A 23,176-nucleotide genomic window follows, 5' to 3' on the forward strand; every position below is an offset into this window, starting at 1 on the left:
AGTGGGAGAGGTGGTGGCGGCGGCACGGCCGTGCCCTTCGGAGCGGGAGGTCTGGGGGAGCCTGGCCACGCTGCGGCGGTACCTGGAGTGCCGGGCCACCTCGCCGGACATCTTCCACGCCTTCTACGAGCTGGAGGACGCGGTGGATGCGGTGGCGGCCGGCGCTGCGCCAGTCTTCTTTGGGGACAGCCCTCCCAAGCAGTGAGCGGAGCGACCGGTGCGTGCCTGGACCTGCTCGCGCCGGCGCTGGGGACCATCGCTCATGGTCAACGTCACCGGAGTGGTCTGGTCGCCGTCACTGGAGGGGCCTGGTCACTGTCACCGGAATGGCCTGGTTACCATCAGCGGAGCAGGCTGGTCACCGTCACAGGAACGACCTCCTGGTCACCATCACCGGAACGACCTGGTCGCCGTCACCGGAACGACCTGGTCGCCGTCACCGGAGTGGCCTGGTCACCATCACCGCCTGGTCACCATCACCATAACAACCTGGTCGCCATCACCGGAGCGGCCTGGTCACTGTTACCAGAGTGGCCTGGTCACTGGAGTGGCCTGGTCACCGTCACCGGAACAGCCTGGTCACCATCACGAGAACGACCTGGTTACCATCACTGGAGTGGCCTGGTCACCAGAACGGCCTGGTCGCCGTCACCGGAGTGGCCTGGTCACCGTCACTGGAACGACCTGGTCACCATCACCAGAACGGCCTGGTCACCGTCACCGGAGTGGCCTGGTCACCGTCACTGGAACGACCTGGTCACCGTCACCGGAACGACCTGGTCACCGTCACTGGAGTGGCCTGGTCACCGTCACCGGAACGGCCTGGTCACCATCACCAGAACGACCTGGTCACCGTCACCGGAGCAGCCTGGTCGCCATCACCGGAGTGGCCTGGTCACTGTCACCGGAACGACCTGGTCACCGTCACCAGAATGGCCTGGTCGCCATCACCGGAACGACCTGGTCACGGTCACCGGAATGGCCTGGCTATCGTCTCCGAAGTGGCCTGGTCACCGGAATGGCCTGGTCGCTGTCATTGGAGTGGCCTCGTCACCATCACCGGAACGACCTGGTCACTGTCACCAGAACGACCTGGTCGCCATCACCGGAGCGGCCTGGTCACCGTCACCGGAATGACCTGGTCGCCATCACCAGAACGACCTGGTCACCATCACTGGAACGACCTGGTTGCCATCACCGGAACGACCTGGTCACGGTCACCAGAACGACCTGGTCACCGTCACCGGAGTGGCCTGGTCACCGGAATGGCCTGGTCACCATCACCGGAGTGGCCTGGTCACCGTCACCGGAAGAACCTGGTCACCGTCACGGGAGCGGCCTGGTCACCATCACTGGAGTGGCCTGGTCGCCATCACTGGAATGACCTGGTCACCGTCACCGGAGTGGCCTGGTCGCCATCACTGGAACAACCTGGTCACCATCACCAGAACGGCTTGGTCACCATCACCGAATTGGCGTGGTCACCGTCACCGGAACGACCTGGTTGCCATCACCAGAATGGCCTGGTCACCATCACCGGAGCAGCCTGGCCATCGTCCCCGGCGGAGTTGTGCCGTGGGGTTTGCCATGGGTCCTCGTGGCTCGAGGAGGGGGGACACGGCGAGCCACCGCGCTCCGGACATCACCGCTTGGCGCTGTGCCGGTGGCTGGTGCCAGGGGCACGGACCCGCTGCCGACACCTTGTCCCCGCGCCGGGAAGGGGCGATTTAACCCTGAGTGGGGGGTGCTGTGTTTTCTGGGGGGGACGTGGGGTGTCCCCACGGGGGAGCGGGTGCCACCGTGTGACGCCAGAAGTTTTGTGCCGGGCATTAAAATGGCGGAATCCAGCCAAGCGCCACGCGCGTCGTGGTTTCGAGGGGTTTCAACGCCGCACCTGGGCCCCGCCGTGACCCCCCAGGGGCAGCAGGACCCCCCCCAAACCTCCCCTTCCCCCTCCCTGGGGACACGGACCCCCCTGTCCCGGTGACGCTGTGGCACCCCGGCACGTGCCGTCCCCGCCTGGGTGCTGGGGTCATGGGTGGTGGGGACCTGGCCGATGACCCCAGTGCACGCGGGGGGTCCCCTGCACCCCCCCCCCCCTCCCGGTGTGTGGGACCACTGGGCACCCCGGCACGGTGACCGCCGCCGTCCCTGGTCACGCTGGGGTCCCCCGGGGTGGCACGGGGCACAGGGGGGCAGCTGGAGGTCACCAGGCCGTGGGGGCGTCCCCACCGGGGCACCCAGGGGGGCTCCGCAGCCAAACCCGCGGGGGGGACCCCAGCCACGACCCAGGGGACAGGGGGGTTCGGTGGGAAGTGCCCCCCCAGGATGTGGGGTGCGCTGGGGGTTACCTGGGTGGGTGCGGGGGACGGGACGTGGCGGGGGCACCCACGGGGGATGGGGGTCCACGGGATGGGCAGCACGGGGGGGGGGGGGTCAGGCTGCAAGGGGGGTGCCCATGGGGGTGTGTAATCACAGGGGGGCAAACAGCACCTGGGGGGGTGCAGGGATGGGGTGCACGGGGGGGATCCCCACAGGGATGCAAAATCACGGGGGTGGGGGGTCCAGGACCGGGGTGCACGGGGGGAGATCCCCACGGGGGTGCAGAAGCTCGGGGGGGTGCAGGGCCGGGGTGCACGGGGGGGGATGCCCACAGGATCCATCACTCTCCATCATCTTTGAGAGGTCCTGGAGGACAGGAGAGGTCCCCGAGGACTGGAGAAAGGCCAATGTCACTCCAATCTTCAAAGAGGGCAAGAAGGAGGACCCAGGGAGCTACAGGCCAGTCGGCCTCACCTCCATCCCAGGAAAGGTGGTGGAGCAGCTTATCCTGGAGGCCATCAACAAGCAAGTGGAGGAAAAGAAGGTTCTCGGGAGTAGTCAGCATGGATTCACCAAGGGGAAATCATGCCTGACCACTCTGATAGCTTTCTACGATGGCATGGCTGGCTGGGTAGATGAAGGGAGAGCTGTGGATGGTGTCCACCTCGACTTCAGCAAGGCTTTCGACACGGTCTCCCATAACATCCTCCTAGGGAAGCTCAGGAGGTGTGGGCTGGGTGAGTGGTCGGTGAGATGGATCGAGGACTGGATGAGCGGCCGAGCTCAGAGGGTTGGCATCAGCGGTGCTGAGTCTGGTTGGAGGCCTGGAACTGGTGGGGTTCCTCAGGGGTCAGTACTGGGCCCAGCCTTGTTTAACTTCTTCATCAACGACCTGGATGAAGAGCTAGAGCATACCCCCAGCAAGTTTGCTGGTGACACAGAACTGGGAGGAGTGGTGGACACACCGGCAGGCTGTGCTGCCATTCAGCGAGACCTGGACAGGCTGGAGAGTTGGGCAGAGAGGAACCTGATGAGGTTCAACAAGGGCAAGGGCAGGGTCCTGCGCCTGGGGAGGAACAACCCCAGGCACCAGGACAGGCTGGGGCTGAGCTGCTGGAGAGCAGCTCCGTGGAGAGGGACTGGGAGTGCTGGGGGACGACAGGGTGACCATGAGCCAGCAGCGTGCCCTGGCTGCCCAGAAGGCCAATGGTCTCCTGGGGTGCATTCAGAGGAGTGTGGGCAGCAGGGCGAGGGAGGGTCTCCTCCCCCTCTGCTCTGCCCCAGTCAGGCCCCATCTGCAGTGCTGTGTCCAGTGCTGGGCTCCCCAGTTCAAGAAAGATGAGGAGCTACTGGAGAGAGCCCAGCGCAGGGCTGCGAGGATGAGGAGGGGACTGGAGCATCTCTCCTAGGAGGAGAGGCTGAGGGAGCTGGGCTTGTTGAGCCTGGAGAAGAGAAGGCTGAGAGGGGACCTTGGAAATGCCTCTAAATATCTGCAGGGTGGGGGTCAGGAGGCCGGGGCCAGACTCTTTCCAGTGGTGCCCAGCGACAGGACAAGGGGCAACGGGCACAAACTGAAGCCGAGGAAGCTCCAGCTGAACCCGAGGAAGAACTTCTTCCCTCTGAGGGTGCCGGAGCCCTGGCCCAGGCTGCCCAGAGGGGCTGGGGAGTCTCCTTCTCTGGAGATATTCCAGCCCCGCCTGGCCGCGGTGCTGTGCAGCCTGCTGTGGGTGACCCTGCTTGGGCAGGGGGTTGGGTGGGGGGTCCCCAGAGGGCCCCTCCAGCCCCCGCCGTGCTGGGATCCTGGGAGCCTGTGATAGAGAATCCCGGGCGTCCAGGACCGCGGTGCACGGGGCGGGGGGGGATCCCCACGGGGGTGCAGAACCCCAGGGGGGTCCAGTACCAGGGTGCACGGGGGGGGGTGGATCCCCACGAGGATGCTCCACCCCTCGCGTGCACGCGCGGTTCCTCCCCCCCCACCCCCCGCGCCGCTCCTCTGCCGGCGGCTCCGCCAGGGGGCGCCCAAGCGGCGGGCGGGCTCGCGCCGAACCCCGCGCCGCCGGAGGGGGGGGGGGGAGGAGGACGAGGGGGAGGGGGGGGGGCGGAGGAAATGCGGGCGAGTTCCGCCGAGGCGGGAGCCATTACCCGCCGCCGCCGCCGGACCTGAGCCCCCCCCCCCTCCCCCCTCCCCTCCCCCAGCTCCCGGCCCCGCCGCCTTCCCCCTCCCCCCCTCCCCTCCGCACAGGTAGGCGCCGCCGCCCGCACCGGGGGTGGGGGTGGGGGGGGGTGTTTGGGAGGGGAGGGCCTGCCCACGGCCTCCCCCTCCGCGCTTACCGGTTGCAGGCACCGACCCCGGCCGCTTTGTCCCCGGTGCCCGGCGGCCGCGCGAACAAAAGCCGCTCGCTGAAGGCCCCGGCCTTGCTCCGGGGGTGCAGCCGGTAACCGGTTTCCATCCCCCCCCCCGGCTCTGGGCACCCCTGACGGGCGGGTGGGGGGGGGTGGGGGGAATGTGAGGCTCTCGGGGGGGGCTCGGGAGGGTCTGGGGGTGCTGAGGGCGGTTGAGGGCTTGGCCGTGGTGTTGGGGGGCGGAGGGGGCGGTGGGGCCGGGGCCTGCGCCCGCTGGCTGGGCCCTGGCTGTGCCAGGGTCCTGAGGCGCTCGGTGGGAGCTGTAGGTGTTCACCACGGCCAAGGCCTTCGCCAAGGTCTTCGCCAGGGCCTTGAAGCTCTCGCCATGGTCTTTGCCATGGCCCTAAGGCCCTCATTAGGAGCTTGAGGTTTTCACCATGGCCCAGGCCTTCACCATGGTGTTGAAACACTTGGCGTGGTCTTTGCCATGGCCCCAAGGCCCTCATTAGGAGCTTGAGGTCTTCACCATGGCCAAGGCCTTCACCATGGTGTTGAAACACTTGGCGTGGTCTTTGCCATGGCCCCAGGGCCCTCGGTGGGAGCTTGAGGTGTTCACCATGGCCAAAGCCTTCGCCAAGGTCTTCGCCATGGTCTTGAGGCTCTCACCATGGTCTTTGCCATTGCCCAAGGCCCTTGCTGGGAGCTGGAGGTGTTCACTGTGGCCAAGGCCTTCGCCATGGTCCTGAAGCTCTCACCGTGGTCTTTGCCATGGCCCAAGACCCTCACTGGGAGCTGGAGGTGTTCACCGTGGCCAGGGCCTTCGCCATGGTCTTCACCATGGTCTTTGCCATGGACCCAAGGCCTTCATCGGGAACTGGAGGTATTCACCATGGCCAAGGTCTTTGCCAAGGTCTTCGACAAGGCCTTGGAGCTCTCACCATGGTCTTTGCCATGGCCCCAAGGCTCTCATTGGGAGCTTGAGGTGTTAACTGTGGCCAAGGCCTTCGCCAAGGTCTTTGCCAGGGCCTTGGAGCTCTCGCCATGGTCTTTGCCATGGCCCCAAGGCCCTTGTCGGGAGCTGGAGGTGTTCACCATGGCCAAGGCCTTTGCCTAGGTCTTTGCTATGGTCTTGAAGCACTTGCCGCAGTCTTGGTCTTTGCCATGGCCTGAAGGCCATTGTGAGAGCTTGAGTTGTTCACCAAGACGGAGGCTTTCACCTTGGTCTTGAAGTGCTCACCATGGCCATGGTCTTTGCCATGGCTCCAGGACCCTCGCTGGGAGCTTGAGGTGTTCACCATGGCCAAGGCCTTTGCTGAGGTCTTTGTCATAGCCTTGAAGCACTTGCCACAGCCATGGTCTTCACTGTGGGCCCACGGCCCTCACTGGGAGCTTGAGGTGCTCTGCTCTAATGTCTTCACCTTGGCCTTGAAGTACTTGCTGTGGTCAAGGACTTTGCCATGGCCCCAAGGTCCTCACCAGGAACTTGAGGTGCTCACTGGGGCCCCAAGGGTCGCACCATGGCCCAGACCCTTGCCAAGGCCTGCGTCATGGCCAAGGTCTTCACCAGAGCCTCGAGATGCTCACTGTGGCTAAGGCCTTTGCCATGGCCCCATGACCTGTGCCATGGCCAAGATCTGTGCTGTGGCCTTGAGACCCCCTTGCTGAGAACCTGAGGTGTTCACCATGGCCAAGGCCTTCACCGTGGCCCTGAGGCCTCGTGCTTTCACCATAACTGCGGCCCTTGCCACGGTGCTGAGGTGCTTGCCGTCAGCGAGGTCCTTGCTGTGGACCTGAGGTGCTGACCACGGCCAAGGCCCTCGCTGTGGTGCTCGGGGTGGCCCAGAGGCGATGGCGGTGGCCCTGAAGTTGTTGCTGGGGCTCTGGCCGTGGCCTTGGGGTGCTTTGCCAAGGCCGTGTCCTGGAGGCACTCGCCGCGCGACCAGAGGCGCTCCCCGTCGCCGTCAACGTGGCCGCGAGGCCCTCACCGCGGCCCCTGTCGCCGTCCCAACGCACGCACCGCGACCACGACCCTCTCCGCGGCCCCCCGGGGTAGCTGGCTAGGGGGTCCCCGGGTGCCTCTGGTTGGAGAGGGCCAGGGGACCCTCGCCGTCACCCCGCGCTGCCGCCACCCACCGCTGCCCTTTCCTTTTCTCCCCTCCCAGGTGCTCTCGAGCCGGGGCGAGGGGATGAGGTGCCCCCCTGCCGCGTCGTGTGCCGAAGCGGCTCTTTAGATCCTCCCTGGCCCAAGCCTCCCCTGCCATGGATGCCTCGGGGGCTCTCGCTTCGGCTCCCTCCTCCGCGGCTCCCTCGGGCTCCCGCAGCCCCATGTTCCCCCCAGGAGCCGACAGAGAGGAGTGGGGACCGAGGTTCAATTGTGCCCCTTCCACCTCTGCCGCAGCCTCGCAGGCGATGCCAGCGTCTGGCCGGAAGAGGAAGGCCAACTTCTCCAATGACGAGACTGAGACGCTGGTCTGGAATGTGGTGCGGCATTTCAGCGCCCTGTACGGGTCTGAAGCCCTGCGGGCTCACCCCGTGCGGCGGAAGCAGCTCTGGACCCAAATCCAAAGCCGCGTCAACTTCCTGGGCTACACCGAACGCTCCATCGACGACCTCAAGCACAAGTGGCGCGACCTGCGGTTGGACGTCAAGAAGAAGATCACCTCCAAGAAGCACCTGCCCATGAACCGCGCCGGCGGGCCCCTCCACAAGCCTCGCCTCACACCCTTGGAGAAGATGGTGGCTTCCACCTTCCTGCAGGCCAGCCACGACTCGGAGCCCGAAATCATCTTGGACCCAGGTCAGTCGTGGTGGTGGCTCTCGGGGGAGAGGAGAGCTGGAGTAGCAGAGCCCCGCGCCGTCTCCCGACCCTGCGCGTCACCGGGCCGCGCTCCCCCGGAGCTCCGGGGTCTGCCGGGCGTTGGCGTTCTGCGGGTCGTGGAAGGAGACTCAGGGGTGTCGGGACTGCGGCCCCCGGCAGCGCCGTGCTCCCGTCGTAGCGGAGCAGCGAACCGCCGGGGTCGGAGACTGCGCCCGCCGAGGTTAAAAATCCGCCGTGGAAAGAACCTGGCGTCAACGGGAACGCCTCGAGCTTCGTGCGAGTGCGTCTTTTGGGTTTTTAATTTTTTTTCTTTAATTTGATCCGGTGCCTGGCCTTGCTGGATGCCATCTAAGGGCAGCTGGTAGAAGATGGGACGGGGTTTTACGTCCCCCGTTGCTTTGAGGGTCAGCGTCCCCCGTGGTCAGCGGAGGTTGGAGGGAGCGGGAGCAGCGGCTTCGTCGTCCTGCACCCAGACACCGCGCGTGGCCAGGGTGCCGGCGGGTCCCTGGGTGGGCCGTGCCCCCTCGACGGGGCTCTGCCTTTGGCCTCCCGCAGAGCCACCCTGCGTCCCGGCCGGTCGCGCTCCTGGGGAGCGCCCGCTGAGCTCGAACGCCCAAGAGATGCTCGGGGAGGGCGAAGATGTCGGCGAAAGACCCGACGTCGGTCTTGCAGCTGGGCTTTGTTACTGGCCAGGAGGCAAATATCCCCCCCATCACCCTTTCATTTCCACAAAGGGGATGTGTCCGGCTTCTTCGTGTCCCTGGAGGAGACCGGAGTTGTCCCTGCTCCTTCCTCCGCTCTTTGGTTTCGGCTCAGCCCGTCAGCGTGGATCTTGTCTGACTTGGCTGAGGCTTATTCAAGCCCCGCCTGGACAAGGTCCTCTACAGCCTACTGTAGGTGACCCTGCTTCGGCAGGGGGTTGGGCTGGGTGACCCCCAGAGGTCCCTTCCAACCCCCAACATTCTGTGATTCTGTGATTCGGGCCGTCTCCGGACCCGACGCCTGCCTGGCTGCAGAGCAGCCGGTCTCTGGGCTGAAGGAAGGAGTCCGGCGGGACGTTGAGGTGTTGCTGACCTTCTCGGGGCTGGGTGGGCTCAGGACAGCGCAGAGAGGGGGGTGACAGCGAGCGATCGGTAAGGCTGGCCTTGCAGGGGGAGCGTCTGCGCCTCGGCGTGCCACCGCGCGGGACCGTTCCCCTCCAGCTTCCCGTGGGATCCTTCTCCTGGGGGGAGAACGAGGTCTGCGGGGGTCCTCGCGCCGGCTGAGCCTGGATCGTCTCCATCCCGCAGATCTCTTCTTCCCCGGTGCGACCAAGCAGTCCTTCATGCACCTGCAGCCCGGCGTGAGCCACGCCAGCATCTACATCGACACCAACGGGCAACCAACGTCGCTGCCGGACGTGGAGGGCTCCGCCGTGCCCCGGCTGGCGGTGCGGAGCCCGGACCCCTCCGTCGTCTGCGAGTACAGCCGGGGCGAAGGACAGAGCAGCTCGGGTGAGGCTGCGGGACGGGCTGCTGCGGGGTCGCGGGAGGCCGGGTGGGTTGAGTGCTGCACGGCCGGCGCACGGCGTGTGTCCCTCAGCGACGTCCGTGTGTCCGGGAGGGGCCGGGGTCAGCGACTGCGGCTCACCGGAGCGTTTCTCTTCTCTTCCAGCCGAATCGGGACCGGAGCTGCGGACTCCGGACATGTCAGCCATTTCCCCGTCCCTGCGAAACGAGTCGCTCGTCTCCTACGCCTCCATGTCGGAAGAGGAGGAACGCGAAGGCCGGGAGGTGGAGAGGGGCCACGGCGCGGCCGCGGGGATGCAGCCCGCGCCCGAGGCGCCCATGTCCGCAGAGGAAGACGTGAAACTGTCCCGCCAAGCCATGCTGATCCGCAGGTGCAGCTCCCAGGGCTCCGTCACCTCCCTGCCCGAGGACCCCCTCAACCCCGCGGATGCTCAATCGGACTGGGGCCACGAAGCCGCCTCCGACCTCCCCGCCCTGGGCCGCGGGCTCGACTCCTCGCACCCCGAGGAGCAGGCGGGGGGTCCGGAGGTGGGCGCCTTGCCCAGGGTACTGATGGGGCCAACCTGGGAGAAACCAACGGCCGAGGAGGAACCCCCGACCCGCTCCCCGCTTCACGGCGCCCTGACCGAGGAGTCGCTGCCCTCCTCCGCCTCCCCCCCGGGCGACGCTCCCGCCGCCCCCGGCCCGCCGCGCGGCCTGGGCTGCTCCCGCCTGCGGGACGACCGCCGGGAGAGCTGGAGGACTAACATCCATCATCTGCTGGACCTGGAGGAGCAGTGGGACCATCTGTACCACCAGGAGCTGGCCATGTGGCAGGAGGAGCGGGCGACCCAGCGCGAGGAGAGGGCCCGCGACCGCGAGCTCCAGTTCCGCTTGCTGGGCGTCCTGACGGACATCCGCGACGAGCTGCGCTACCTGCGTCAGGAGAGGGCCAGCGCCCGGCAGAGCCAGGCGCCGCCGCCCGAGCCCCGGCCGGACCCCAGCCCGCTCCTCGAGCAGCCCAAAGCCGAGCCCGGCTTCCCCGAGCCGCAAGCCGGCACCGCCGGCTGGGGAGAGACCGCCGTGCCCACCCGAAGCCCCTTCGGCAACCGGGGCCGCGGCCGGCGTCGCGGCCGGCCGCGTGGCTCGGCCTCCAGACACAGACGGCTCTTCCTCGCCAACAGCTAGGGACGGGCGAAGACGCTGTCCCGCGAAGGACGTGGTGTGCCCGCGGCGCTTCCCCGGCGCCCGCGTGGCCACGGCTCGAGGCGCACGCGTCGGTACCGGCGCGCGGCCGCCGGCGAAGTCGGCGCCCGGCACGGCGGCGGGACGCGAGGCGCGCGAGCGCCCGGCGGACGGCGTCTGCCCGCGTGGGCATCGCGAGCGCGGGCGGCAGCGGGGCCCGCGCGCCAGCGCTAGTCGAGTAGGAGTGCTACCTTTCAGGGGGGGTGGTTGGGGAGTTAGGAACACTTAGTCGCTGACGGGCGAACATTTTATGCAAATCATTTAATGACCTAATTTGCATATAACCATAAACTTCTGTTTAAAAAAAAAAAAAGAAATCCCCCCCCCCCCCCCCAGAAAAAGCCGTCTTTGCCTGTGGGCGCTGGCGCGGCGAGCGAGCGGGACCTGCTGCGTGGCGACAGCCGGCCCGTGCCGCCTGCCGAAGCCGTGCCCCCTGTCTCGGGGACGACAGGGGAGTGGCGAGCCCCCCCCCCGCTGCGTCGCCCACCCAAAGGTGAACCCCGCTGCCTGGGTCCTGTCCTGGGCCACCGCGCTCCCTCCTCGCTTGTGCCAACGCTGCTCGGCCGCCGCGTCACTGCCCGCCTGCTTGAAACCCCCCCAGCGCAGCGTGCGGGGTCCGCGGGGAGGGCGCTGGGTCGCTTGGGGTGACCACGCGGTGAAAAAAGCCGTCCTTGGGCTGGTGCCCCCCCGAACGCCACACGTGAGGTCCCCATCGCCGTGTCCGTGCTCGGTGGTAAATCCTTTGTCACCCCAGTGGGATGGCGGCCGGGCAAAGCAGCTGCTTGGTGGGACCCCCCCCACCCCGACTTTCTGGGTCTCCAGCTCCAGCTGGGGTCTCCCAGGGTGACCAGCACCCTTGGGGGGACAGTGACACCCAGCTCGGGGGGGGGACACGACACCTCCACCCGCGGAGGGCTTGGCCTCAGCCAGCTGCCCCCGCGATTTGGGGAAAAGCAGGAAAAATCAGCACCGCTGGGAAGCGGGGTGGCTGGGAAGGGTTGGGCCTGGGGGGTCGGGGGGCTGCAGACCCCCCCCCCCCCCGGGGGACACGCAGGACCCCCCACCGTGCCGGGGACCGCGGCCGCCTTGCTGACACGGACACGCGTGCGCGTGCAAGCTCCGGCGTGGCCTCCCCTCGCCCTGCAGGGTTTCACCCGGGGGTGCACCCACTCCGGGGGGGGGGGGGGTCTGTGCAGCCCTGGGGGTCTCTGCACAGCCCCCGGGGGGGGGGTCTCACCGCAGCCGGTGACACCGGGGGTGCCGGCAGCCCCCTCCCCTCGGCCGTTCCCACTGCTGTGCCACCATGTCCCCCCCTCATCCCTCAGCCTTCCTGGGGTGCGACCCTGGTGGGGGGGGGGGGGGGGGCTGGGGAGATGGGGGGGCTCTGGGAGATGGGGGACCCCGCGGGGCTGGGTTGGGGGGGGGGTGAAGCCGCTGCAGCCCAGCACGACTTTATTCCGTATCGCATCGTCCATACAAAACTACAGCCCAAGCACTGTACAGAGCGGGGGGGGGGGGAGTAAAAATAAGCGGGGGGGGGTGGGGAGCAGAGAGCAGCAGGCTGGGGGGGGGGGGGAGACATGGAGGGGGGGTGGATGGGGGGCGAGGGGCTGCTCCCCATCCCGTGCAGTGAGATTGTCTGGGGGGGGGGGGGGGGGGGGGGCAAAGAGCGTCCATCCGTGGCTGGGGGGGTGGAGGGGGCGTGTGGGTGCCTGCCCCCCCCCAACCCAGGGGTCCCCATGCCAGGGTCGGCCGGGGGTGGGGGGGGATGTGGGTGCCTGCCCCCCCCCAACCCAGGGGTCCCCGTGCCAGGGTCGGCTGGGGGTGGGGGGGGATGTGGGTGCCTGCCCCCCCCCACCCCGGGGGTCCCCGTGCCAGGGTCGGCTGGGGGTGGGGGGGGATGTGGGTGCCTGCCCCCCCCCACCCCGGGTGTCCCCGTGCCAGGGTCGGCTGGGGGTGGGGGGGGATGTGGGTGCCTGCCCCCCCCCACCCCGGGGGTCCCCGTGCCAGGGTCGGCTGGGGGTGGGGGGGGATGTGGGTGCCTGCCCCCCCCCACCCCAGGGGTCCCCCTGCCCCAGCCGGGCGCCCGTATTTGGTCGGAAGCTGCGTGGCCGACGCCTGGCCCCCCCACCCCAGTGGGTGTCAGTCCATATTGAGGTGACCCCCACCCCCACCCCCCCCCTCCTTTAATCCCCGGGGGGCATGATGCCGGCAGGGACCACCGGCCCCCCACCTCCCTCCGCCCCGTGAACCCGTTGGTGATCCTTGAGCGATTCCTTGTAGCGGAAGCTGCGGCCGCAGGCCGGGCACTGGTACGGCCGCTCGCCGGTGTGGATGCGCTGGTGCTTGAGCAGGTTCTGCTTGCGGATGAAGCTCTTGCCGCAGGCGGCGCAGGCGAAGGGCCGCTCGCCCGTGTGCAGGCGCTGGTGGTTCTGCAGGTGCTCCTTGCGGCTGTAGCACTTGCCGCACTCGGCGCATTTGTAGGGCCGCTCGCCGCGGTGGATCATCTGGTGCCGCGCCAAGCCCGAGTGGCAGTTGAAGCTCTTGCCGCATTCGGCGCACGGGTAGGGCCTCTCGGCCGCGTGGCTCCGTTGGTGGATCCGGAGGCTCTTCTTCCCGCTGAAGGTCTTCCCGCACTCGGCGCAGCCGTGCGGACGCTCGTCGGCGGGACCCGGCGTCGCGGTGGGGATGCCCGACGCCTCGGCCGATGGTTCTTTGCCCAGTCTGTGCTGCGCCGCCGCCGCTGCCGCCGCCGCCGCTTGTCCATCGGGGTTCCCGAAGCCCGCGCCGGGGAAGAGCAGCTCCCCGGAGCCCCCCGGTAAACCCACCTCTTCGGGGGGCTCGGCGTGGGGGCATCGCTCCTCCGTTTTCACCAGCAACCCCTCGCCGGCTGCGTGGAGGGAAAGGCTCCGGTCAACGGCTTCGGCAGGGGGTTGGGTGACCCACAGAGGTCCCTTCCAACCCCCAACATTCCGTGATTCTGTCATAACAGGGACAACGAGGATGTCCCCAACCCCGGGTGGGTGCTCCCAGTGGGTGCTCCCACCCCCAGCCCCATCCCGACGTCGCTCACCGGGGCCAGGACCCGCCAGCATCTCCCTCTCCGGCAGCTCCCAGGGCTCGCGGACGCAAGGTTCTTCCTCCTGCTTGATCCACGACAAGAAATCGTGCGCCGTGATCAGGGCGTCCGCGCCTGCGGGGACAGGACGGGGACAGGGGCTCAGCGGGGCCGCATCCTGCGCTGGGGGGGGAGCGGAGGCAACGGCTTCCGAAACACAGCGGCTGCGACCGATGGGTGTGCGGCGCGGCCCCGGGCTCACCCGCGCAGGGGTCCGCTGGCATCCCCCGCTCCTCGGCGAACTGCTGCTCCCCGACGAAGGCCACCTCCTGCTTGATCCGGGACAGGATGTCGGAGGTGGAGATCAGCGGCTCTGTTCAGAAGGAAGAGGCTTGGCCCGGGCCACGCTGCGGCTGCCGTGGCGTCACCTGTGTCCTCCCCGGCCACGCGGGATGTCCCCGTCCCACGGTGGTTATGGGGCATCAAAGACTCCCGGGGGAGATGTGGGGATGGGTGACTGTGGGACAGCTCGTGGGATCGGTGGCCGTGGAACAGCACGTGGGGATGGGTTACCTTGGGACGGCCCGTGGGGACGGGTGACAGCAGCACAGCCCATGGGGATGAGTGACCACGGCACAGCCCATGGGGATGGAAGGGTGATGGTGGAACAACCCATGGGGACAAGTGACAATGGCACAGGCCATGCGGATGGAAAGGTGATGGTGGAACAACCCATAGGGACGAGTGACCATGGCACAGCCCATGGGGATGGAAGGGTGATGGTGGCACAACCCATGGGAATGAGTGACCATGGCAAAGCCCACAGGGATGGAAGAGTGATGGTAGCACAACCCATGGGGATGAGTGACAATGGCACAGCCCATGGGATGGACAGGTGATGGTGGCACAGCCCATGGGGACGGATGGGTGATGGTGGCACAACCCATGGGAACGGGTGACCATGGCGCAACTCATTGGAACAGGTGACCATGGCAAAGCCCACGGGGATGGAAGAGTGATGGTGGCACAACCCATGGGGATGAGCGACCATGGCGCAACTCATTGGAACAGGTGACCATGGCAAAGCCCACAGGGATGGAAGAGTGATGGTAGCACAACCCATGGGGATGAGTGACCATGGCGCAACTCATTGGAACAGGTGACCATGGCAAAGCCCACAGAGATGGAAGAGTGATGGGGGCACAACCCATGGGGATGAGTGACCATGGCACAGCCAATGGGATGGACAGGTGATGGTCGCACAACCCATGGGGATGGATGGGTGATGGTGGCACAACCCATAGGAATGGGTGACCGTGGCACAACCCATGCGGACGAGTGACAATGGCACAAGCCCTTGGAGATGGAAGGGTGATGGTGGCACAGCCCATGGGGATGGAAGGGTGATGGTGGCACAGCCCATGGGGATGGACAGGTGATGGTGGCACAACCCATGGGGACGAGTGACAATGGCACAAGTCCATGGGGATGGATGGGTGATGATGGCACAGCCCATGGGGACGAGTGACCATGGCACAGCCCATGGGGATGGATGGATGATGGTGGCACAGCCCATGGGAATGGGTGACCGTGGCACAACCCATGCGGACGAGTGACAATGGCACAAGCCCTTGGAGATGGAAGGGTGATGGTGGCACAGCACATGGGAACGGGTGACCATGGCACAGCCCATGGGGATGGAAGGGTGGTGGTGGCACAACCCATGGGAATGGGTGACCATGGCACAACCCACGGGGACTGATGGGTGATGATGGCACAGCCCATAGGCACGGGTGACCATGGCACAACCCATGGGGATGAGTGACCTTGGCACAGCCCATTGGGATGGAAGGGTGATGGTGGCACAGCCCATGGGGACGGGTGACCGTGACACAGCCCACGACCTCTGACACAACGTGGTGGCGAAGGGGGACGCACGCATCTCCCAAGAGATGCCCAAGACCCCCAACGCGTCAGTCAGGGGGGATTTCCCGGGGTCTCCCTCGGCCGTCCCTGGTCACACAGCGGGAAGCCAGGCCCTGGGGTGCTGGGATCGATGGGGCAGGAGCAGGGACATCCCCGGGGTGGGTGAAACACGAGGTGGGAAGGCAGCGGGGACGGGGGGCCGGTGCCTCACCCGCGCAGGTGTCCGGCGGCAGCTCCCTCTGCTCCATCTCCCTCTGCTCGGGGACGCAGGGTCCCTCGCCGCGCTCGCCGCGGGGCTGCGCCTCGCTTCTGGAGACGCCACCGTCTGCGCGGGGACACAGCGTGGCTGGCGCCGGCGCCGGGGCTGCGCCCGCCCGACCCTCCCCGTCTCCCAGGCCTGGTGGAGAAGCTCCCGAAATTCAGCGGGACCCCCACCCCGTGACGGGATTTTGGGGGATGAGGGCCCGCTCCGGCTCCCCAGGACACGCCATCCCGTCCCCAAGCGCGGAGCGCGGCTTCCCCCCGAAACGTGACGCTCCGGAGCTCCGCCAACGCTCTCTGGACCACCCACGTCCACGACCCTATGGGAAAACGCAGCCACCCCCCGGGGAAAAGGGGCAAAAAGGGGGTTTTTGGGTTTTTTTTTTTACCCAGGGAGATCAAAGACTCGTAGTTCTCCTTCACCAGGTTGTTGTACAGCTCCTTCTGCCACTCCTCCAAATTCTTCCACTCCTCTGCCGAGAAGTAGACGGCGATGTCAACGAACGTCACCGGCACCTGCAGGGACACGTCCCCGGCAGCTCAGGGGGGGAGCTGAGGGTCCCCCCGCGTCCAACCCGCAGCCCACCCATCCCCTGGCAGCCATCACTACCTTGGGGACCTCGCCCCGGGGGCCGGGGGGCAGGCGCAGCACCCAGAAGTTCCTGTTCTTGAGGAGGTTCTCCACGTTCTCCAGGCGCCGCTGGAGCAGCCCGTACTCCTGGATGAGGGTCCCCAGCACGGCCCACTTGCTCTCCAGCTGGTTCCCGAACTCCATGGCCGTCTTCTCGCAGTCCAGAAGCTTCTTCTCGGCCGTGCCGGACCGACCCTCCAGGCTGAGCAAGCGGGTGGCCAGGAGGTCGATCTTCCTCTCCATCGCCTGCACCGTGGCCACCACGGTCCAGAGCGAAGCCTCGGCGGAGTGGAGCTGCGCTTCCCGCACGTGCGCCCGCTCCGGCAGCAGCGGCGGCTGCAGCGGCATCAGGTGCGGGGCCTCCACGTTCCACTCCTGGACCTGCGGCCGGGTGGGGAGGGGACCCCACGGTCACCCCACGGCGGTCGCTGCCACCGCTGGCACCCCGTCGTGTGGCAGGGACTCGGCCCTGGAGCGGTCGGTGACTCCCACCCCATGGGAGGTCATCGTGCCGCGTGGGCAGCGACCCCCTCCCTGCACCCCCGTGCCCCCACCCAGGCAGGACCCCCCCATCCCCCGGGAGCAGGATGGGACCGGGTGGGCACGGAGCAGCCGGGGACACGGGGACACCCTGGGTCGGAGGTGTCCAGGGTGGCCCAGGGCTGGAGCCTGGATAGAGCATCCTGGGGGGGCAGGGACATCCCGGGGGCACAGGGACATCCTGGGGGCACAGGGACACCCCAGGAGCATGGGGACATCCTGGGGCTGGAGCCCATATGGAGCATCCCGGGGGACAGGGACATCCCGGGGGCACAGGGACGTCCTGAGGGCACAGGGACACCACAGGGGCATGGGGACATCCTGGGGCTGGAGCCTGCATGGAGCATCCTGGGGGCACAGGGACATCCCGGGGGCACAGGGACATCCTGGGGGTACAGGGACATCCTGGGGGCACAGGGACACCCCAGGGGCATGGGGACATCCTGGGGCTGGAGCCTGCATGGAGCATCCCAGGGGCACAGGGACATCCTGGGGGTACAGGGACATCCTGGGGGCACAGGGACACCCCAGGGGCATGGGGACATCCTGGAGCATGGGGACATCCTGGGGCTGGAGCCTGGATGGAGCATCCCGGGGGCACAGGGACATCCTGGGGACAAGGGGACATCCTGGTGGCTCAGGGACACCCCAGGAGCATGGGGACATCCTGGGGCTGGAGCCCGTATGGAGCATCCCAGGGGTACCGGGGCATCCTGGGGGCACAGGGACATCCCGGGGACATCTCAGGGGCTTGGGGACATCCCAGGGCTGGAGCCTGCATGGAGCATCCTGGGGGCTCGGGGCCATCCCAGGGGCTCAGGGACATCCAGGGGACATGGGGATACCCCAGGGGCATGGGGACATTCCAGGGTAGGAGCCCACATGGAGCATCCCAGGGCCACCAGGGCATCCTGGGGACATGCTGGGGACAAGGGGACATCCTGGGGCTGGAGCCCGTACGGAGCATCCCGGGGGCTTGGGGACATTCCAGGGGCTCAGGGACATCCTGGGGACATGGGGACTTCCCAGGGCTTGAGCCCACATGGAGCATCCCGGGGGCTTGGGGACATCCTGGGGACAAGGGGACATCCTGGGTTCTCAACACCATCCTGGGGGTTTGGGGACATCCCAGGCCTGGAGCCCACATGGAGCATCTCGGGGGCACCAGGGCATCCTGGGGACATCCTGGGGACAAGGGGATATCCCGGGGCTGGAGCCCGCACAGACCTTCCTGGGGTCTCAGGGACATCCGGGGGGCACAGGGACATCCTGGAGACATGGGGACATCCTGGGGACATGTGGACATCCCAGGGCTGGAGCCTGCATGGAGCATCCCGGGGGCATGGGGCCATCCCAGGGACATGGGGCCATCCCAGGGACATGGGGACATCCTGGGGGCTTGGGGACATCCCGGGGCTTGAGGCCACATGGACCATCCCGGGGTCTCAGGGACATCTGGGGGGCACAGGGACATCCTGGGGACATGGGGACATCCCAGGGCTGGAGCCTGCATGGAGCATCCTGGGGGCACCAGGGCATCCCGGGGGCTCGGGGCCATTTCAGGGGCATGGGGACATCCTGGGGACATGGGGACATCCTGGGACCATGTGGACATCCCAGGGCTGGAGCCTGCATGGAGCATCCCAGGGGCATGGGGCCATCCTGGGGGCATGGGGACATCCTGGGGACAAGGGGACTTCCCGGGGCTGGAGCCCGCACGGAGCATCCCGGGGGCTTGGGGACATCCTGGGGACATGGGGACATCCCAGGGCTGGAGCCTGCATGGAGCATCCCAGGGGCATGGGGCCATCCTGGGGGCATGGGGACATCCTGGGGACAAGGGGACTTCCCGGGGCTGGAGCCTGCACGGAGCATCCCGGGGGCTTGGGGACATCCTGGGGACATGGGGACATCCCGGGGGCTTGGGGACATCCCAGGGCTGGACCCCGCATGGAGCATCCCGGGGTCTCAGGGACATCCGGGGGGCACAGGGACATCCTGGGGACAAGGGGACATCCCGGGGCTGGAGCCCAAATAGAGCATCCCGGGGGCTTGGGGACATGGGGACATCCCGGGGGCTTGGGGACATCCCGGGGACAAGGGGACATCCCGGGGCTGTAGCCCACATGGAGCATCCTGGGGGCTTGGGAACATCCTGGGGACATGGGGACATCCCGGGGGCTTGGGGACATCCTGGGGCTGGAGCCCACACGGAGCATCCCGGGGGCACTGGGGCATCCTGGGGGCGTGGGGACATCCTGGGGACATGGGGACATCCCGGGGGCTCGGGGACTTCCCGGGGGCTCGGGGCCATCCCGGGGGCTCGGGGCCATCCCGGGTCAGAGGTGCCCGGGGCATCCCGGGGCCGGAGCCCGCACGGAGCACCCCGGGGGCACCGGGGCATCCCGGGGACATCCCGGGGGCTCGGGGCCACCCCGGGGGCGGTCCCCGGGGGCAGCCGGGGGGGCGCGGGGGGGCGGCCGGAGCCCCGCGGGCTGGGGGTGCCGGTGCCGGGGGGTGGGGGGGTGGGGAGGGCCGTGGCGGGGCGGCTCCCGGTCCCGGTGCCCCCGGGCCGGGCCGCGCTTACCTGGGCGGGCGCCCACTCGGCCATGGCCCCGCGGTGCTGGGCCGGGCCCCGGCGGCTGGGGCCGGGCCGCGGCGGGGAGAACGCGGGGAGGTGCGGGGCCGCCGCGCCGGGAGCGGGGCCGGTGGCGGGGCCGGTGGCGGGGCCGCTGTCGGTGGCTGCGCGTTGCGGGCCGGGCCCCGCCGCCCCGCCGAGGAGCCAGCGGCAGCCGGGGAATCGCATCCGCCTCCTCCGGGCTCGGCGGCGGCGGCGGCGGCGGGCGGGGGAGCGGCGGGAGCGCGGAGCACTGCCGCCTACCGGCACCGGCACCGCCCGCAGGGACGGCAGCGGCACGGGCACGGGCACGGGCACCGGCACCGGCATGGGCACCGGCACCGGCACCGGCACGGGCACCGGCACCGGCATGGGCACCGGCACCGGCACCGGCAGCCGGGATGAGCACTGGTACCGGCATGAGCACCGGCAGCCGGGATGGGCACCGGCACGGGCATGGGCACCGGCACCGGCAGCCGGGATGAGCACTGGTACCGGCATGGGCACCGGCAGCCGGGATGGGCACCGGCATGGGCACCGGCACCGGCACCGGCAGCCGGGATGAGCACTGGTACCGGCATGGGCACCGGCAGCCGGGATGGGCACCGGCATGGGCACCGGCACCGGCACCGCCCGCCGGGACAGCACCGGCACGGGCACGGGCATGGGCACCGGCACCGGTACGGGCACTGGTACTGGCACCGGCAGCCGGGATGGGCAGCGGTACCGGTACGGGCACCGGCATGGGCACCAGCACCGGCACCTGCCTGCCACCGGCATGGGCACCAGTACCGGCACCGGCAGCCGGGATGGGCAGCGGTACTGGCATGGGCACCGGCATGGGCACTGGTACCGGCACCGGCAGCCGCTGGCATGGGCACTGGCACCAGCATGGGCACCGGTACGGGCTACGGCACCGGCAGCCGCCCGCCCGCCGCCAGGATGGGCACCGGCAGCGGCGTGGGCATCGGCATGGTTACCAGTACCGGCAGCCGCCCGCCCGCCAGCATGGGCACTGGTACCAGTATGGGCAGCAGCATGGGTACCAGCACAGGCACTAGTACTGCTGTGGGCACTGGTACGGGCACTGGTATGGGCACAGACACCGGTATGGGCACTGGTATGGGCACCAGTATGGGCACTGGTGTCACCACCGGTATGGGAACAGTATGGGCACCAGTATAGATGCCGGCATCGCCACTGGCAACGGCATCTGAGTGGGCACTGTCGCTGGTATGGGCACTGCCACTGCCACCAGTATGGGGACCGGCACCAGTATGGTCACCAGCATCAGCACCAGCACCAGTATGGGCACTGTCACTGTCACTGGCACCAGCAGCCACGGCCACACTGCCACCGGCACCAGCCCTGCCATTGGCACCGCCCCTGGCCCCAGCACCGCCACCCACAGCCGCAGCTGCCCTGCCACCATCACCGCCACTGGCCCTGCCACCGGCACCAGTATGGGCACTGCCACCAGCACCAGTATGGGCTCTGGCACTGGTACCAGCACTGCCAGCCACAGCCACCTCACCACCGGCACTGGCATTGGTATGGGTACCAGCACTGCCACCAGTATGGGCACTGGCAGCCACAGCCACCTCACCACCGGCACTGCCAGGAGCGCCAGCACTGCTGCCACCACCGGCACCAGTACGGGCACTGGTACAGCCACCAGCATCAGCACTGGCATGGGCACCACCACCAGCAGCGAGCCCTGGCGCTGGCATCTGCACTGGCATTAGCGCTGGAACGGGCATCGGCACTGATGTGGGCACTGGCACCAGTCCCAGCATTGGCACCAGCATCAGCGCCAACATCAAGCCCTGGCACTGGTGTTGGCACCAGCACCAGTGACAGCGCTGAGTGCTGGCACCAGTATCAGCATCGGGACCAGCATCGGCGCCAGCACCAGTACCAGCACCGAGCCCTGGCACCGGTATTGGCATTGGCACCGGCATCAGCACCAGTACCAGCACCAGTATCAGCACTGTGCCCTGGCCCAGCACCAGCATCGGTCCCAGTGCTGGCGTCGGCGCCGGCACCGAGACCCGGGGGTGCCCTGAACCCCAAGTCCCCGCATCCCCGCCGGCACCCCGGGTCACGGCACCCCAGGGTCCCGGTGGCGGCCCCACGGGTGGCAGATTGGGGCTGGGGAGGGGGTGTCCCCCCCCCACCCTTGGGCTGCGCTGTTGGGACCCCGCTTCCCCCTCCGGCAAACCCCCGGTGACGCCGGTGGCCCGAGAGCCTGAGGTGAGTGCCGGGCGTGGGGAGGGGAGCACCCGGCCACCCACACCAGGACCCCTGTCCTGGCCAGGGACGGGTGGGAGACCCACACACGGGGGTGGACAGGGCTTGGGGGGACCCCCTTGCGCGCTCACCCCAACCCCGGGACCCCTTGGTCTAACGGCACCGGGGGCCCACGGAAAAGCGTGCCAGTCCTGTCTTCATGGAAACCTCCCTGGAGAAGGGAGAAAGGTCCCCATGGGACCTCCTCCGGTGGCACCGCGGCACCCCGGGGTCCGTACGGGTGGGCCGCAGCGGGTGGGGACCCCCTCTGCCGGCCCCAGCCCCCGGGCGGGACGAGAAGGGTTAACGGGCCGAGCCGGCGTCACGGGAGCCCGAGCAGCCATTTCGCTGGAGGACGCGATCGCTCCGGCGTCCCCTCCAACGCCGCGTCCCCCCTGGCCGGGACACCCCAAGACCCCCAAAGCCCACCACCCCGGGGTGCTCCCCCAGCCCCAGGGCTGAGCCGGGGCGGTGGGCACCCACCATTGCCGGGGATGGACTGGGCCCAAGGTGTGAGCTGCTGGGCGGCGGGCGATGCCCTTCGGGGGACGGGGAGCGGGGCCGGGGACCCCCGGAAAAAAGCGGGGTTAGGGGGGCTCGTTCTCTCCACGCAATTAAGGGAGTGGGTGGGAAACGACGGTCTTTGGTGAAATAAAAACCCCGTCCAGCGCTGCCCTCCCCACCCCGGTCCCAACGGTGCCGTCCCCGTGCCCGGACCGCGGCACGGTGACCGGGAGGGCTCCCAGGACAGCGTTTGGTGACAGCGACCTGCAGACAGACGCAAATAATGGCAATTTATTGGGTTTTGTGTGGGTTTTTTTTTTCACTCCCCACCATCCCCTCGCACCCAGCAGCTCTGGGTGGGAAGGAGCTGAAGGACAGGGATCCCTGGGGACTGGGACCCCCTGCTCCCCACCCCGCCTCCCCAGCTCCAGGGGGCAGAACCTCGCTCGCGGGGAGCAGGCACGGTGACAAACGCAGGCGAAAGTGGCACCTCGACGTACAGGAGAGAGCAGGGACCCACACGGCCACCGCCACTGGCAGCAGTTTCGGTCATAAAAAAATAAAAGTATCTCCATAAAACCTGCTCTGCGCCGCTCAGGGTCACCCTCGGAGCCCAGGGCAGGAATCCTGTAACTGGTGGGGTTCCTCAGGGGTCAGCACTGGGCCCAGTCCTGTCCAAGTTCTTCATCAACGACCTGGATGAAGAGTTAGAGCGTACCCTCAGCCAGTTTGCTGATGGCACCAAACTGGGAGGAGTGGTGGATACACTGGCAGGCTGTGCTGCCATCCAGCGAGACCTGGGCAGGCTGGAGAGTTGGGCAGAGAGGAACCTGATGAAGTTCAACAAGGGCAAGGGCAGGGTCCTGCACCTGGGGAGGAACAACCCCAGGCACCAGGACAGGCTGGGGCTGAGCTGCTGGGGAGCAGCTCTGTGGAGAGGGACTGGGAGTGCTGGGGGACGACAGGGTGACCATGAGCCAGCAGCGTGCCCTGGCTGCCCAGAAGGCCAATGGTCTCCTGGGGTGCATTCAGAGGAGTGTGGGCAGCAGGGCAAGGGAGGGTCTCCTCCCCCTCTGCTCTGCCCCACTGAGGCCCCATCTGCAGTGCTGTGTCCAGTGCTGGGCTCCCCAGTTCA

At 68.1% G+C, this 23,176-nt stretch overlaps 2 protein-coding genes across 2 annotated transcripts in view; one reads left to right on the top strand and one right to left on the bottom strand.

Annotated features, from left to right (window-relative positions):
• Nucleotides 1–4,403: 4,403 nt before the first annotated feature.
• Nucleotides 4,404–10,863, top strand: LOC142361112 (uncharacterized). The gene is given in 6 exon segments (XM_075417948.1): nucleotides 4,404–4,564; nucleotides 7,064–7,462; nucleotides 8,773–8,976; nucleotides 9,137–9,977; nucleotides 9,979–10,393; nucleotides 10,552–10,863. Coding segments are annotated over 5 exon segments (2,160 nt in total). The 5' UTR covers nucleotides 4,404–4,564; nucleotides 7,064–7,074.
• Nucleotides 10,864–12,358: 1,495 nt separating this feature from the next.
• Nucleotides 12,359–23,176, bottom strand: part of LOC104328024 (uncharacterized) — a 28,056-nt gene continuing 17,238 nt past the window's right edge. The window contains exons 14-23 of the mRNA XM_075417949.1: nucleotides 22,021–22,076; nucleotides 21,067–21,310; nucleotides 20,426–20,978; nucleotides 19,219–19,557; nucleotides 16,071–16,472; nucleotides 15,850–15,976; nucleotides 15,411–15,524; nucleotides 13,536–13,646; nucleotides 13,289–13,408; nucleotides 12,359–13,105 (exon numbers count right to left, since the gene is read on the bottom strand). Of these exons, the coding sequence (XP_075274064.1) occupies nucleotides 12,402–13,105; nucleotides 13,289–13,408; nucleotides 13,536–13,646; nucleotides 15,411–15,524; nucleotides 15,850–15,976; nucleotides 16,071–16,472; nucleotides 19,219–19,557; nucleotides 20,426–20,978; nucleotides 21,067–21,310; nucleotides 22,021–22,076 (2,770 nt within the window). The 3' untranslated portion in view covers nucleotides 12,359–12,401. The remainder of the gene's footprint in view (nucleotides 13,106–13,288; nucleotides 13,409–13,535; nucleotides 13,647–15,410; nucleotides 15,525–15,849; nucleotides 15,977–16,070; nucleotides 16,473–19,218; nucleotides 19,558–20,425; nucleotides 20,979–21,066; nucleotides 21,311–22,020; nucleotides 22,077–23,176) is intronic.

The sequence above is a fragment of the Opisthocomus hoazin genome, chromosome 4 (genome assembly GCF_030867145.1).
Source record: "Opisthocomus hoazin isolate bOpiHoa1 chromosome 4, bOpiHoa1.hap1, whole genome shotgun sequence".
NCBI classification, from domain to species: Eukaryota; Metazoa; Chordata; class Aves; order Opisthocomiformes; family Opisthocomidae; genus Opisthocomus; species Opisthocomus hoazin.